Below are 15573 nucleotides of genomic sequence, written 5' to 3'. Positions count from 1 at the left end.
TGGCTGAGGCAGGCAGATCACTTAAGGCCAGAAGTTCAAGACCAGTCTGGCCAACGTGGCAAAACCCCGTCTCTAGTAAAAATACAAAAATTAGTCAGGCATGGTGGTGCACACCTGTAATCCCAGCTCCTCTGGAGGCTGAGGCAGGAGAACTGCTTGAATGCAGGAGGCAGAGATTGCACCACTGCACTCCAGCTTGTGCAACAGAGTAAGACTCTGTCTGAAAATTACTGCAGCGCCCTCCCACCCTCTATGTCCTGTGTTCACGAAGGAAAAGATAACTCGAATGCATGGCACAAATAAATAATCTTTAATTTCAATAAATAGCTCCCCATCACACCAGACATTATGCTGTGGAAAAAGATACAGAAGCATCCAACAGAGAGAGAGTAAAGAGAGAGAGAGAGAAAGAGAGAGAGAGAGAGAGATCTATTCTAACTACATTAATTCCTTAGCACGTGAGACGTGACATTGGTTCACAGACAAACACAGAAAAATCCTCAGAGTATGGTTAAGGAAGAAGCTCATCATGGATGGGTGTGGTGGCCATTTAATCCATATATCGGGTCCTTTGTATGTCTTTTGTGGGTCACAATCACCATGATTCAGCCAAAAAATGCTACTTTTGCTCTATCATTTCCTATTTACTTGACTCACACGCACATTACTGTTACCCGAGGTGGGGTCTCTGACAGACAGGACACTGGTTGGAATCTCACTGGACAGGAGACGCAGAGAGAAGGCAGTGCTCAGGATTGAAGTCCCGACCATCGCCACGCTCTCCAAGAGGACACGTAGGCACACGCATGTGTTCACCTGTGAGGGCACATGCACTAGAACATACACATATATACCCACAGGGAGTCCCCTGGAATGAGCTAACACAAGGACAATTCCATTAAGCCAGGAGAGGCTTCTGACACTGGAATAGTTATGGTTGCCATTTGGTTTCTCCAAATGGTCCATAATCTAGTTATCACATTTACTAAGGAGAAGACAAAGATACTTACACCTTTGGAGAAAGGTATCAGGTTTGAAGAAGCCCAGGGAACAGCAGCCTGTTCAGAGGTTACCCAGTAGGCATGTGTTTGGGGAGTGGGGGGTGGTCAGGTCTCCCATACACTGGCCAAACTCTTGGTAAATTTAGTCTTGATGGAGATTGGCACCCTTTGGGAGGTTCTTTCTCTGGCCTGAGGGTTGAAAATGCATTTTGGGGCAGGGGTATTGACAAGAGCAGGCACTGCACATAAGTCCCATGGCAGAGCCCACTGAGCTTGTGATCTACAGATGGGGCTTCCAGAAAGTTCCCAGGTCTCACTGAGGGCGGCCATTTTGTGATCAATAGTCTGCTTCCTCTCAGTTCTGAGAGGATTTGGGGTGTCTGTGTGTCTGTGTGTGTGGACGTGTGTAGACATGTTGCGAGTGTGTACGCAGGTGTGGATGTAATAGTATGTGACATTTTTTTCCTGTCTTTTTTTTTTTTTTTTTTTTAAACAAATGAAAGTTGCCTTCCCTGAAGCCCTCAGGTCACCTCCAGGGAGGCAGGAGACACACGGTCACACTCAGCTCGGGACCTCAGGCTGTGCCACTGCTCCACGGCTGTGCGGTGCGTGTTGAGCATGCGCCGCCAGTGGTTGGACTCAGAGGGGCCTGAAGAGTACTGGCCGATGACAATCCTCCCGATGAAGTCGTTGCTGCTCTTCATGTTGTGGCCGAAAACTAGGGAGCCAGAGGGTTGAGGGCAGGAGGGAGGCAAGAGGAAGGAGGGGAACAGAACAGGAAGGCAGGGAGAAGACAGAGGCCATTAGTCTACACATTTGTCAACTGCTAACATAGAGGTCATCGTTTAGGGCACGTTGTCTTTTTCCATTTCTTGGTGAGAACTCCGACTCCTTCATCGCATCCTCCTGTGAGTCTCTGTTACAGATGCACCTGGCTTCCTGCCATCCCATGCCAGCCAGGTTCCTACCTCTCAGCCTTTGCATTGGCTGTTCCTTCTGCCAGACAGCTGCACTGCTTGCAATATGCAGCCTTAAATGTACATCCTGTGGCATCACCACACTGCATAGAGAGCTCTGTAAGTGGATAGTTCTAGTGGAACAGCAAGCTTGTCACTGTAGTCCAGCTGAGTGATTCAACAAGGGTTTCTCAGTCACGGCACTGTTGACGTTACGGGTGGGATAATTCTTTGCTGTAACTGTCTTGTGCATTGTAGGAGGTTTAGCAGCATCACTGCTACCTACTGGTACCAGATGCTGGTAGCTGCCCTCTCTACAACTGTGACAACCCAAAATGTCTTCAGTCATGGCCCCTGGGGAGGCCAATGCATTCCAAATGGGAACCACCAGGTTAAGCCATGGGGTCAAATATCCTGGGGCAAATCCTGGCTCCATCATTTGACCAAGCTCTGGGAGTCCAGGGCAGGTGAAGTAACCTCTCTGAGCCTTAGTTTCTTTGTTAGTTAAACAGGAATTTTAATAGTGCTTCTCTCATAGGTCAATGTGCAATTTCTATGAAATAATGTGTGTAAAGCTCTCAGCACACAGTCCCAAGCATGTGATGAGAGCTCAACAAATGTTATACTGCTATTTCGATCCTAAATTTCTGTCTGTTGACCTTTTATAAAAGAGACTTCATGTTTCCTCTGTTCCATCAAATGGTAGAAATTTGCTGAGAGTAATGGCTATGGCAATTTCTTCCACCTCTTATTGTGCTGCATGTCTCTTTGAAAGGCTCCTCTGTTAATCCCAACTTAAGCTTAATTTGTGTCTTTTAAGCCTAATGAGATGGTTAACTTGATATATCTTCCTGGCCAAGTTCCGCCTAATTCTTTATCTGTGTGGGTAGTCCAGGCATGCCGTTTCACTAATGGGAAAGCAGGCTATGCCTGTGTTATAAATGAAGGGCTACAGAATGGGAAATATCACAGATTCACCCAGCGTGAGCCGAGCAAAGGCGGGCTAGATCCCAGGAGGGATGCCGAGAATCATATAAACCAACTAAAATATGCAGCCAAAAACAGAGCTTGAATGCTAACGAGCCACTGTTCTCCCCTGTGGGTTTCACACTACGAATTCCAAATGATGAAAAGGAGGGAGAAAAAGAAAAATGGAAAAACTCCATGCATCATCCAAAAGCCAAAAAGACTTAGGGAAAACTAAGCTACATGAAATACTGTGTCATCTTTATCAAGAGGGATGGGTACCTGTCAGCTCTGTGGAGAAAAATTGGACCATGTATATTTTTTGTACATTTGGTAACATGCTCAGTATGCACAGGTGGACCTCATTTACATGCAAATTACTTATGTAAGAGAAGTAATACGAAGGGAAGCTTTGCTTAATAAATGAAATTGCTAAGGAGCTCTCGGCATTTGAAAAAAATTTTTTGAATAGGTAATACTCAAGGCTTTTTGGAATGATACTTAGTGAGCAGTCTAAGGTTTGATCTTACCAAATGAGGACAAGTTACCAGAGTCCCCTTCCCTGGGGGCCTCAACCTAAAATAAGATACTATTATGAGGTCACTTCAGGCCCCATTTGGTTTTCTTCTCCAGGGGCAAAATGTTCTATCTTCCTCTTCCTCTCCAAAGCTCAAGAATGACAATGCAGAAACTTCCCTTGTCAATGGGTATGGGTTTTACTTCTTTGGGAAAAGGGTTTAAGAAAGGAAATTTTGATGGGACACGGGGACTCACATCTGTAATCCCAGCACTTTGGGAGCCTGAGGCAGGTGGATTGCTTGAGCCCAGGAGTCTGAGACCAGTCTGGGCAACACAGAAACCCATCTCTACTAAAAAATACAAAAAATCAGCCAGACATAGTGGTGCATGCCTGTAGTCCCACCTACTTGGGAGGCTGAGGTGGGAGGATCACCTGAGCCTGGGAAAGTCAAGGCTGCAGTGATGGTGCCACTGCACTGGATATGGCCTGGGTAGTAGCAGAGTGTCCTTATCTCAAAAAAAAAAAAAAAAAAAAAAAAAAGGAAAAGAAAAGAAAAAAGAAAATCTCAGTCTCAAGTACTCTCATGTGCCACTGGTGGAAAAGCAAGTTGGTTCAAATTTTGGGGTGGTTCACGGCGTCTGTTCAAAATAAATATGTCATAACTTCATAACTCATGACTCAGCAATTTCACTTCCAGAAATTGATCCCATAAAATTTTCTACACAAATGGACAAAAATACACATACGAGGATATTTTATATAGCAGGAGTAGATAAACTACACCCTCCAAGTCAAATATGGACTACTACCTGTTTTTGCAAATAAAGTTTTATTGGAACACATTCAGACCCATTTGTTTACATAACGCTGCTTTTGTGCAAAAAGGGCAGAGTTGATGTCTTAGTTTATTCAGGCAGCTGTAACAAAATGCCATAAACCAGGTGGCTTACAAGCAATGAAAATTTATTGCTCATAGTTCTGGCAGCTGGGAAGTTCAAGATCAAGACACTGGCAAATTCGGTGTCTGGTCAGAGACTGCATAGATGGTATTTTCTCACTGAGTCCCCACATGGTGGAAGGGTCAGGCTAGTTCTTTGGGGCATCTTTTATAAGGGGACTAATCCCAGTTATGAGGTCTCTAACCCTCATGACCTAATCATCTCCCAAAGTCCCACCTCATAATGCCATCACTTTTTGGGTTAGGATTTCGACACAAATTGGCAGGGTGGGGCACAACTATTCAGACCACAGCAGCTGAATAATTTGGAAGCCATGTGACCCTCAAAGCCTCAAATATCTGCTCTCTGTCTAGTTCATCCATGTTGTAGCATTACTTTTTTTTTTGAGACAGAGTTTCGCTCTTGTTACCCAGGCTGGAGTGCAATGGTGCGATCTTGGCTCACCGTAACCTCCGCCTCCTGGGTTCAGGCAATTCTCCTGCCTCAGCCTCCCGAGTAGCTGGGATTGCAGGCATGCACCACCATGCCTAGCTAAATTTTTTGTATTTTTAGTAGAGACAGGGTTTCACCATGTTGACCAGGATGGCCTTGATCTCTTGACCTTGTGATCTACTGGCTTCAGCCTCCCAAAGTGCTGGGATTACAGGCATGAGCCACCGTGCCCCGCCCTCTCTTTCATTCCTGTCACCCAGGCTGGAGTGCAGTGGCACAATCTTGGCTCACTGCAACCTCTGCCTCTGGGTTGAAGCGATTCTCCTGCCTCAGGCTCCCAAGTAGCTGGGATTACAGGCACCCGCTACCATGCCCGGCTAATTTTTGCATTTTTAATGGAGATGGGGTTTTGCCACATTGGCCAGGCTGGTCTTGAACTCCTGACCTCAGGTGATCCACCCGCCACGGCCTCCCAAAATGCTGGGATTACAGGCATAAGCCACCACACCTGGCCTATGTACAAAGTTTTTAAGGCCATATATTATGATCCATTTATATGAAATGTCCAGAATAGGTAAATCTTTAGAGACAGAAATTACCATTAGTGGTTAGCAAGAACTGAGGAAAGGGGGATTGGGGAATGATAGCTAATTGGCACAGAGCTCCTTTTTGGGGCGATAAAAATGTTCTGGAATTAGATAGTGGTGTTGGTTGCACAACCGTGAAAATATACTAAAAAGCATTGAATCATATTCACCAAAAGGGTGAGTTTTATGTTATGTGAATTTTATCCCAATTTTAAAAATTGCTAAAAGAGAATATATATATATACACACACACACACACACACACACACACACAAAATGACTCTATCTGGCTCCTTATACAAAAGCTTCCTGACCCTTTCACCCGGCATTGTTGGTAAGAATGAAAAACTGGAAATGACAAGGCTGTCCCTGAGGGAGTATAGCTGGGGCTGGTGGTGCCCTGCCTACCCCTCAGCCCACCTTGGAGGCTACTCATGGTTTCTGTGGATAATGTCCTACCTCAAGCACCTGCAGCTTTCTGCCTGAGCCATGCCAGCTTGTCTATGCTAACTGTCATTTATGGTGGGGACCTTGGGCCACTGGACATTAGCTTGACCTCTGCAGGGGCTGGAGACTAGGCTCAACCACCCAGATGATCAGCCATAACCATATGACTGACATCTTCTAACTATGCTGGACACACAACAACTAGAAGCTTGCACCTGGTCTCTCTTGGACTTTTTCCTATGACAAAGAGGACTCCTTTCCCCTTTGTTAGTCTGTCTGGGCTGCTATAACAAATTACCATAAACAGGGAGGCTTATAAACAATAGGAATTTATTTCCTAATGGTTCCAGAAGCTAGGAAGTCCAAGATCAAGGTACACCTATAATCAGATTCGGTGTCTGGGGAGGGCTTTCTCTTCTTCATAGGTGGTGCCTTCTCATGCAATAGAAGTAACAAGGCAGGTCTCTTGGGTTTCTCTTACAAGGACACCAACCCCATGGGGATTAGGATTCAACATAAGAATTTTGGGGAAACAACATTCAGACCAGAGCAGCAATCTTTCACTTTGCTGATTTTAGTCTGTACGTTTTGTTTGTTTGTTTGTTTGTTTGTTTTGTTTTGTTTTTTTGTTTTTTTTTTTGATATGCAGTCTTGCTCTGTCGCCCAGGCTGGAGTGCAGTGGCGTGATCTTGGCTCACTGCAACCTCCACCTCCCGGGTTCAAGCGGTTCTCCCACTACCACGCCCAGCTAATTTTTGTATTTTTAGTAGAGATGGGGTTTCACCATGTTGGTCAGGCTAGTCTTGAACTCCTGACCTCGTGATCCACCCACCTCAGCCTCTCAAAGTGCTGGGATTACAGGTGTGAGCCACTGCACCCAGCTGTGTGCTTTTACTGTAATAAACTGTATCCATGAGAATAACAGTTTTTCCAAGTTCTGTGAATCCTTCTGGTGAATCATTGAACCTGAGGGTGGTTTTGAAGACCCCCCTATACTGCAGATATCCACTCATCAAACATCCTCAATTTGTCTTCCCCCTTTTCCTGCCCCATTCACCACTCCCTTATTCAAGCTTCCTGAGGTCACTTGTGCTCAAGTCATTAAGTTCGTCTTTGGGAGGTACCCAGAAGAAGACTGGAAGAAATGAATTAAATAACTTCCACAGTAATAATACCACGGAAATCCATGTTGCCCTTAAAAATGAGACAGATTTATCTATATGAAATGGAAAAATCTCCAAGACATATTGCTAGGAGACAAAAGTGCATTACCAAACAGTATGTGTAAGCACAATCTTTTTGTTGAAAAGAATGTTAATATACATACAGAAAAAAATATCTGGATGAATGTTCATCACACTGTTCAGAGTGGCTCTCTCTGGGGAGGGGAAAACAGGAAAATTTCCACTGTCTGCATTATATAAGTATGTATAGTTTGAACTTCTTACAGCAAGTATATATTATTTTGGAAAGAAAACAAGGGAAAAATAAGTCACCATTAGAGAATCCACATCTAAATTGCAAGAAGAGAAGAAAACTAGAAGGAAGTCTAATATCCTATGCTCTTCATCCCAATTTGTAAAGTGACTTGGCTGGTGAATCACTTGGCCCTGAAAGGTGGCAGCTCTTAAGTGATTCAGCCTTTCTGATGGGAGGCAGTTCCTGCCATGGCCATCTGAGTTAATTAGCAGGCGCTGGCACTTGCAAATCACTTGGTAAAGTTATGGCACTCTTAACACTCTTATTTTTTTTTAAACCCAAAATTTAAAATGCAAATTATAATAAAGTGAAGCTGAAGATAACTAATGACTTCTAGCAGAAAAGTTGCCTGGGAGAGTATCAAGATTGCCATCACTGTAAATTCTAAGAAGTGTGTTGGAGAAAATAGAGAATTAAAACTAGACATGTAAGGAGCCAGGTGCAGTGGCTCACACCTGTAATCCCAGTACTTTGGGAGGTCAAAGTGGGAGGATCGCTTGAGCCCAGGAGTTCGAGACCAGCTTGGGCAACATAGGCAGACCCTGTTTCTACAACTTTTTTTCTTTAAAGATTAGACATGTAGAATCCAGAAAGGGACTTAGGGACAGTTGGTCAGATAACTCAGCCCTCTCCAGGTTATAGGTAAGGAAACCAAGTAACATAGCTAATTGGTGACAAAACTTGTAGTATTTGAATAACCTATGAATGAAGCCAATTCCTTATAACCATATTCCTAAATTTCTTCACTTTAGAAACATTCACAACTGAAAATTTTGTTGTAAAGCACCTCCCCCAAATGTTCCTACTGATGGTTATGGGGGACTCCTTTTAATGTAGTTATTAATATATTTCTGGAGAATGTAAGCCAAAAATACAATTTTAAGCCCCCTAACCATCTGATAGGACCCTCCTCTTGGCCAAGGGCATTCCAAAGTTAACCTGAAAAGCTAGTTCAGGCCATTTGGGAAGGGGAAGTCAGACATGCCACCATTAACATCAACACAGATCTTAAGACTGATAAACTCTTTTTTAAAAATTTTTTTTAATTTTTTTTTTTAATTTTTGGAGATAGGAGTCTCACTGCGTTACCCAGGTCGAAGTGCAGTGGCATGATCTCAGGTCACTGCAACCTCTGCCTCCCAGGATCAAGTGATCCTTCTATCTCAGTCTCCCAAACAGCTGGGACCACAGGTGCACACCACCATGTCTGGCTAATTTTGTGTGTGTGTATTTTCTGTAGAGATGGGGTTTCACCATGTTGCCCGGGCTGGTCTCTAACTGCTGAGCTCAAGTGAGCTTCCCACCTTGGCCTCTGGGATTACAGGTGTGAGCCAACGCACCCAGCCAGAACAGACTCTTTAAGTCTGATAAGAAACATTTACAATCTATTCTCTTTGAAGCCTGCTACCTAGAAGCTTTATCTGCATGATAAAACCTTGGTGTCCAAAACTCTTTATTGTAATTTAGACATTGATTTCAGGTCTTTAGATAATAACCAATTTGACAATCTTTGAATCCACCTATGACCTGGAAGTTCCTCACACACACACTCCCCAACCCCTGCTTCCAGCTGTCCTGCCCTTCTGAACTGAAGCAATGTACCTCTTACATGTATTGATTGATGTCTTATGTCTCCCTAAAATGTATAAAACCAAGTTATAGCCTGACTACCCTTGGCACATGTCCTCAGGACCTCCTGAGGCTGTCTCATGGGCAGGTCCTTAACTTTGGCAAGATAAACACCTAAAATGATTGCGATTATCTCAGATACTTTTTGGTTTACAAAATGTACACACTCTAAGTGTACCTTAGTCATCTGGAAGCAATTTCTCAACAACCTATACAATCTGGAGTGTGGCAAACACATACACACACACATACACACACACATCGGAACAGTCAGAATTGATGTCGCAAAGTCTTTGCACAAAATCTATGAAGAGGGCTTCCTCTAAGAACCTATTTATTGCTCATGGATTTAGACATAATTCAAATGAACTCAGTCATCTGGTTTCCCCATCTGGAGTAACTTAATATAGTGGATTGTGAGTACCAGACAGATACAAGAACTCAAAAAACTACAATAGAATGGGACCATTTGGTGAAGGGGCAAATAACATTTTCCTCGTTCACAGGGCTGGTGGCTATTCACAGTGTGATCATTTATTTTTATAATTATGATCATGAATCCATTAGAATGTTCCACTGAATGTATCAAAGAAGTATGAAAAATCTGATATCAAACACAGTTAAAAATGTTAAGCCTTGTTTAAAGCTTAAGGGGAAAGTGATCAGTAAGTGGAAACTTGACTCTCACAAAATGCTTTTAGTTCTCCTCCCCCAGTGATTATAGAATGACACCTTGCACAGTACCTTGCACTAATATTTTCTCTTCTGGACCTGGCTGAATCTCCAGCGCCCTAAGGTTACCCTTTGGGGACAGGCAAGTGCATGGAAGTCCAGTTCCCTTCCTCAGACAACGCATGGACACATCCTACCTATTCCACTTTTAGGAATTTGAGACCCAACTTAGCCGTAAAGAGTTATCAACATATCTGTCTATTTCTACCGTACCACAGCAATTCAAGTTGTGGAAACACAACCAGGAAACTAAAATATGGTGGGAGGCACCCACCAGGGCTCAAGGGTCAGGCTTTGAGGGGACCCGGGATAAAGATCAGTTTATTAAGCACCTACTATGTGTTAGATCCAGGGCTAAGCACATCAATGGATTGACTCTTTAATCATCACATCAAGCCTCCAGAGCAGGACTTCTCACCCTTGATACTGCTGACATTATGGGCCAGATCACTACATGTTGTGCAGTGCTGTCCTGAGGACCCTAAAATGTTTAGTAGCACCTATCATCCTACACCAAATATCACTAGCAATTCCTCTATCTCCCGTTATTTTATTTTTGAGACGGAGTCTCGCTCTGTCACCCAGGCTGGAGTGCAGTGGTGCAATCTCGGCTCACTGCAACCTCCACCTCCTGGGTTCAAGCGATTCTCCTGCCTCAGCCTCCTGAGTAGCTGGGATTACAGCTATGCACCATGATGCCTGGCTAATTTTCGTATTTTTAGTAGAGATGGGGTTTGATTTCATCATGTTGGCCAGGTGAGTCTCAAACACCTGATCTCAAGTGATTCACCCACCTCAGCCTCCCAAATTCCTCGGATTACAGGCATGAGCCTGGCATCCTCTAACTCCCTTGTGACTACCAAAAGTATCTCTAGACATTGCCAGATGTACCCTGGGGGCACAATCGCCACCCTTCCTGCCCCCCACGTCCCATATATAAGAAGTGCTTTCACTGGCTCATTTCACAGCTGGGGAGACTGAGGTTTAGCAGGTTAAGGGCGATCACTCACTGCTCCAGTCAAAACCTAAGTGCCCTGAATGAGTCAGGGACAAGTTGAGGCTTTCACCTGTTGATATTTGCTGTAAAAACGAATTTGTTCTCCACCATAAAAGCTAAATTATTTGGTTGTTAATTTAGCTTGCCAAGGCAGACGGTTCTGGAAGGGAAGCTGGATGACTTAGAATGTGGGTGTAATAAACACTGCAAATTACAAGAAAAAAAAAAAAACATCTTTACCGATGGGAGCAGACTCGACAGCTTCTCATTTTGCATATTTGGTTCACAAGGTAATGAAGGACTCCCGTCTGTGCTCAAGGCTCTCCTGCTCCCGTATGCAACTCTGAGTCTGAGAGCACGGTGCAGGGACACCCCCAGATTATAGCTGGAACCCCAAAACCTCATCACTGTACCCTGAGATCTACCTCTGCAGTGCTTAGTTAAGATGCTCCCCTATTTCTGAAAAGAAAAAATGCACAAAATCAGCAAGACCCACCCTGGACTATTTCACAGTCCTTCCTACTTTCTCATCATCAAGGAGTCCCCACAATTCATCAGGTTATCCATGAGCTGTCCCATCTGTCGGAGACTCAAAGCAGTCTACACAGGCCTGCTGCTTCCCCTTTTCTTCCCCCAGTACAGCGCTGACACACCGCAACACAGGTGGTGTTCATTCTCTTTTCAAAAAAGACTTTTGCAAAACCTCTTCTCGCTGTAGCACTCTCTTTTTTTCTTCTTTCAGAAACCTAGAAGCTTTTTCAGGTTTTTCTTCAAAACAAGGTACATCATACCCCTTCCCTGGGCCTCAGTTTCCCCCTTTATACAATGGGCTGGTATATGTTGATGTTGAGTTCTTTTTTAGCTATGACATTTCTTTGGTTCTAAGAAGTTTCGTCTGTGACTTAAGGATGGTGTTTTTCAAGCTTTTCTGGCTCACTTTGTGATTCACAGCAGCTGCTGGGACAGAACTTTTTTTTCATGTTTTTCCTTCCAACAGTCACAATGACGATTCAGAGAACCGTATTATAATAATTAAAAATCAGTCATAGCAAATCCTGAGGTCTGTGTATTAGGAACTGAGAAAAGCACTTTATGTATGTTGTTGTTTTTCTTTTTGAAACCTAAATCCATATCACAGCCCTGTTTTTATCACCCTTTTGCAGATGGGAAACTTGAGGCTCAGAGAAGTTAAGAGGCTACATGTCCAAAGCCACCCAGCCAGCACGAGGCACAGTAGAAAATGAAACTCAAAGTTCAGCATATTTTCTTCCCTTATCTCAAAAAGAAGAGACCAGGCACATGCCACAGTGGCTCATGCCTGTAATCCCAGCACTTTGAGAGGCCAAGGTGGGAGGATCGCTTGAGCCCAGGAATTCAGGTCCAGCCTGGGCAACATAGTGAGACTCTATCCCTACAAAAAATTTAAAAATTAGCTGCGCGTGGAGGTGCATGCCTGTGGTTCCAGCCACTTGGGAGGCTGAGGCAGGAGGACTGCTTGAGCCCGGGAGGTTGAGGTTGCAGTGAGCCATGATCACAACACTGCACTCCAGCCTGGTCAAAAGACTAAGACCCTGTCTCAAAAAAAAAAAAAAAAAAAAAAGTCTCACCCATTTCCTACTTCCCTTGACCCTCCCATGTGACAAGGACCAGACTGGGTAATAGAGACTTATGGTGTGTGTGTGTGTGTGTGTGTGTGTGTGTGTGTGCACGTGTGTTTGAAGGGGAACTTACACCTCAACCAGCATATAAGGGAAAAGGCCAACAGTCAGAATGGCCCTGGAAAATCCCATGAAAATCCTCATGAAGGCGCTACGTGGGGGCCCTTCATGCCATCTCTCTAGGGTCCAGCACACTCAAGATTGGCTCCAACGTTTGAATGGGCGGCTGCCTGTTCAGTCAAGCAGCAGATAAGTAAGGAAGGTGTCCTATGTTTAGGGACTCCTGATATGAAAAATATAACGATAGTACCCAACACTTCTACAGTGCTTATCACATACCAGCCCTGTCCTGTGGATGTCGATATACAAATTTAATCCACACAACAAATCTATTAGGTATGTGCTGTTATTACCTCTATTTTATTATTTTCTGGAGCCTAGAGGGCACACAGTGGCAGGACGTTGCATCTTCCTGAGGACTGTCCTAGACTAGCCCTGGGCAGGCCCTGGAAATAGGCTTCGGCTATGTGGGTGGGAAATTCCGGGTTCCCGGTATTTGGAGATGATCTAGAAAGGAAGATGTGGGCCCCTTGATGCCTGGACTCATCACTCCATGAATTTCTTGCCTCCTCCCATTTAGAGCATGTGGCCCAAGGTAGAAGCTCTCTTTGTCCTGGTCTGCAGGCAACACTGGCTTAGAACGAATTCGTAATTTTTATCTTAAGAGAGTGCAGTGGAGTGCAGTGGCATGACGTGATTATAGCTCACTGCAGCCTCAACCTCCTGGGCTCAAATGATCGTCCTTCCTCAGCGTCCCGAGTAGCTGGGACTACAGGAGCACCTCACCATGCCTGGCTAATTAAAAATTTTTTTTAAGACATGGGGTCTCGCTATGTTGTCCAGGCGGATCTTGAGCTCCTGGCCTCAAGCAATCTTACTCTCATTGGCCTCCCAAAGTATTGGATTACAGGTGTGAGCCACTGTGCCCTGCCTGAATTTTTTAATGCAGTTGTTTTCAACAGGGACCAATTTTGCCCCACCAATCTGGAGGCATTTTTTACTGTCATGTCTTAGAGGGAGGGGCTGCTGCTGCCCTCTTGCAGGTAGAGCTCATGGATGCTGCTCACTATCCTACAAAGCACAGGACAGGCCCTACAGTGAAGAATAATCCGGCCTCAAATGTCAATATAAGCGTGGAGGTAGAAAACCTCTGCCTAGAAGAAAAGCAGCAATGATGGGAGTTCCCTTCATTAAAACTGAATCCTCCCCTCTCCGAAGCAAAGGAAAGCCATTGAGACTCAAAAGACTACGCAGATCTACAGCGTAAAGGAGCTGGGAGATTCAGGAGCAGGAGGGAGGAAAGTCACATCCATTGAGCTAGACAGAGCTTGGGAGCTCAGCACAGGAAAAAAAAAAAAATTAGAGCAAACTTAAGGGGAGAGAAACAGGGAAGTAGAGAAGAAACTTGTGAGAAATATTGCTTCGGCTCATGAATTAGATCCCTTTCTCCATCCTCAAGAGATGAAAGTCAAGGTTGAAATTTCTTTTAAACTTCCTTTGGGGTTGTGGGACCCCTTTCTTTATGCCTCCATGTGGAGACGGAGCCACGTGCAGCCTGCACTGAAGAAGATATATGAGTTGAAGCATCACTTTCAGATCCATGTGTGAATCACACCAATGAGAAGAAGCATTTAAAGGTGTGACTATAAAGCAATGTGCTTGTTTTGAAATGAACAACCAAAATGTTCTGACTGAGGGTCGTCTCTACATGTGTTTCAGAAATGCTGGCATCACTTGGGGGGAAATGTTCACTGCAAACTGTCTACAGAGCTAGTTATAACATTTCATCTATGTCAGGCACTTTGAGGATGAGGTAAGGCGTGCAGAAGGTCTGGAATCAAATTCCAGGTTCACCATAAACACCTGAGCAAGTTTGGTGATATCAATAGAATGTTACGTTATCTTCCAATATCATTTTTGTCTTTAGGGGATAATAAATCAGATCTTCCCCCCTTCCGTGCCCACCTTTACCCCCAAGAGATTCTGTTGATTGGTTTGGGGTTGGGGGCTCAGTGCCAGTGGTTTTCAAAGGCTCCCCAAGTAAATCTCATGGGCAGAATCTCATGCAGAACAAAACATGGGTTGACTGGTGGCTTAGCTGGGTTGTAGAAAGGGGCCTGATCCTGCCATTTCCTCTTCTTGATTTAAACCTCTCTGATCATAACTGTGCAGGTCTGTCCCTGCAAGCTGAAGCCTGCCAAGCAGGCTCCCTGAGGGAGTTGCAGAGGATGGTGCCTATGGTGGGCAGACAGATCCCAGAAAGAAGGGAGAGTAAGAAGACTTTTAACAACTTAATCCCATCCCGCAGAGATTGGCACCTCTAAATGCACACTCATTATGTTCTGAATACGTAAGTCACTTCTTCCCTGGAAAGAACAAATAAAGAACTGAAAGAAGGCCAGGCACGGTGGCTCATCCCTGTAATAGTAGCACTTTGGGAGGCCAAGGCAGGTGGATCACCTGAGGTCAGGAGTTCAAGACCAGCCTAGCCAACATGGTGAAACCCCAGCTCTACTAAATATACAAAAAATTAGCTGGGTGTGGTGGTGGGCACCTGTAATCCCAGCTACTCGGGAGGCTAAGGCAGGAGAATCATTGAACTCGGGAGGCAGAGGTTGCAGCGAGCCAAGGTCGCGCCATTGCACTCAAGCCTGGGCAACAAGAGCAAAATTCCATCTCAAAAGAAAAAAAAAAAGTCCAGAGGTGTTTCTCTAGGGCCAGGATACACACAATTTTTCTCTTTCTTTTCTTAAGAGGTAGGATCTTGCTCCATTGCCCAGGCTGGAGTGTCGTGGCCTGATCATAGCTCACTGCAATCTTAAACTCCTAGACTCAAGTGATCCTCCTGCCTCAGCTTCCCAAGTAGCTGGGATTACAGGCATACACCACCACATCTGGCTAATTAAAAACAGTTTTTAATTTTTTTTTGTAGATTCAGGGTCTCACTTTATTGCCCAGCCTTCAGTGCAGGCTGCACGTGGCTCAGTCTTCACACTGAGGCATAAAGAAAGGGGTCCCACAACCCCAAAGGATTATCTTGAACTCCTGAGCTCATACGATCCTCCCGCCTCAGCCTCACTAAGTCATGGGATTACAAGCATGAGCCACCATGCCAGGCCAACATACTTTTTCTATAAAGGCCCAGAGAGG

General features: G+C 44.6%; 1 protein-coding gene across 4 annotated transcripts in view; it reads right to left on the bottom strand.

Moving 5' to 3' along the window:
• Positions 1-287: 287 nt before the first annotated feature.
• The window catches only part of SYT17 (synaptotagmin 17), a 97563-nt gene continuing 82277 nt past the window's right edge, over positions 288-15573 (bottom strand). For all 4 annotated transcript variants that reach the window (XM_032242821.1, XM_032242819.1, XM_032242820.1 and 1 more), the window contains exon 8: positions 288-1719. In XM_032242821.1, the coding sequence (XP_032098712.1) occupies positions 1523-1719 (197 nt within the window). In that variant the 3' untranslated portion in view covers positions 288-1522. The remainder of the gene's footprint in view (positions 1720-15573) is intronic.

The sequence above is a fragment of the Sapajus apella genome, unplaced genomic scaffold (assembly GCF_009761245.1).
Source record: "Sapajus apella isolate SASKATOON/1434 unplaced genomic scaffold, GSC_monkey_1.0 scaffold51, whole genome shotgun sequence".
Lineage (NCBI taxonomy): Eukaryota > Metazoa > Chordata > Mammalia > Primates > Cebidae > Sapajus > Sapajus apella.
The sequence above is the reverse complement of the archived record's forward strand: the minus strand, read 5'-3'. Positions and strand labels throughout refer to the sequence as shown.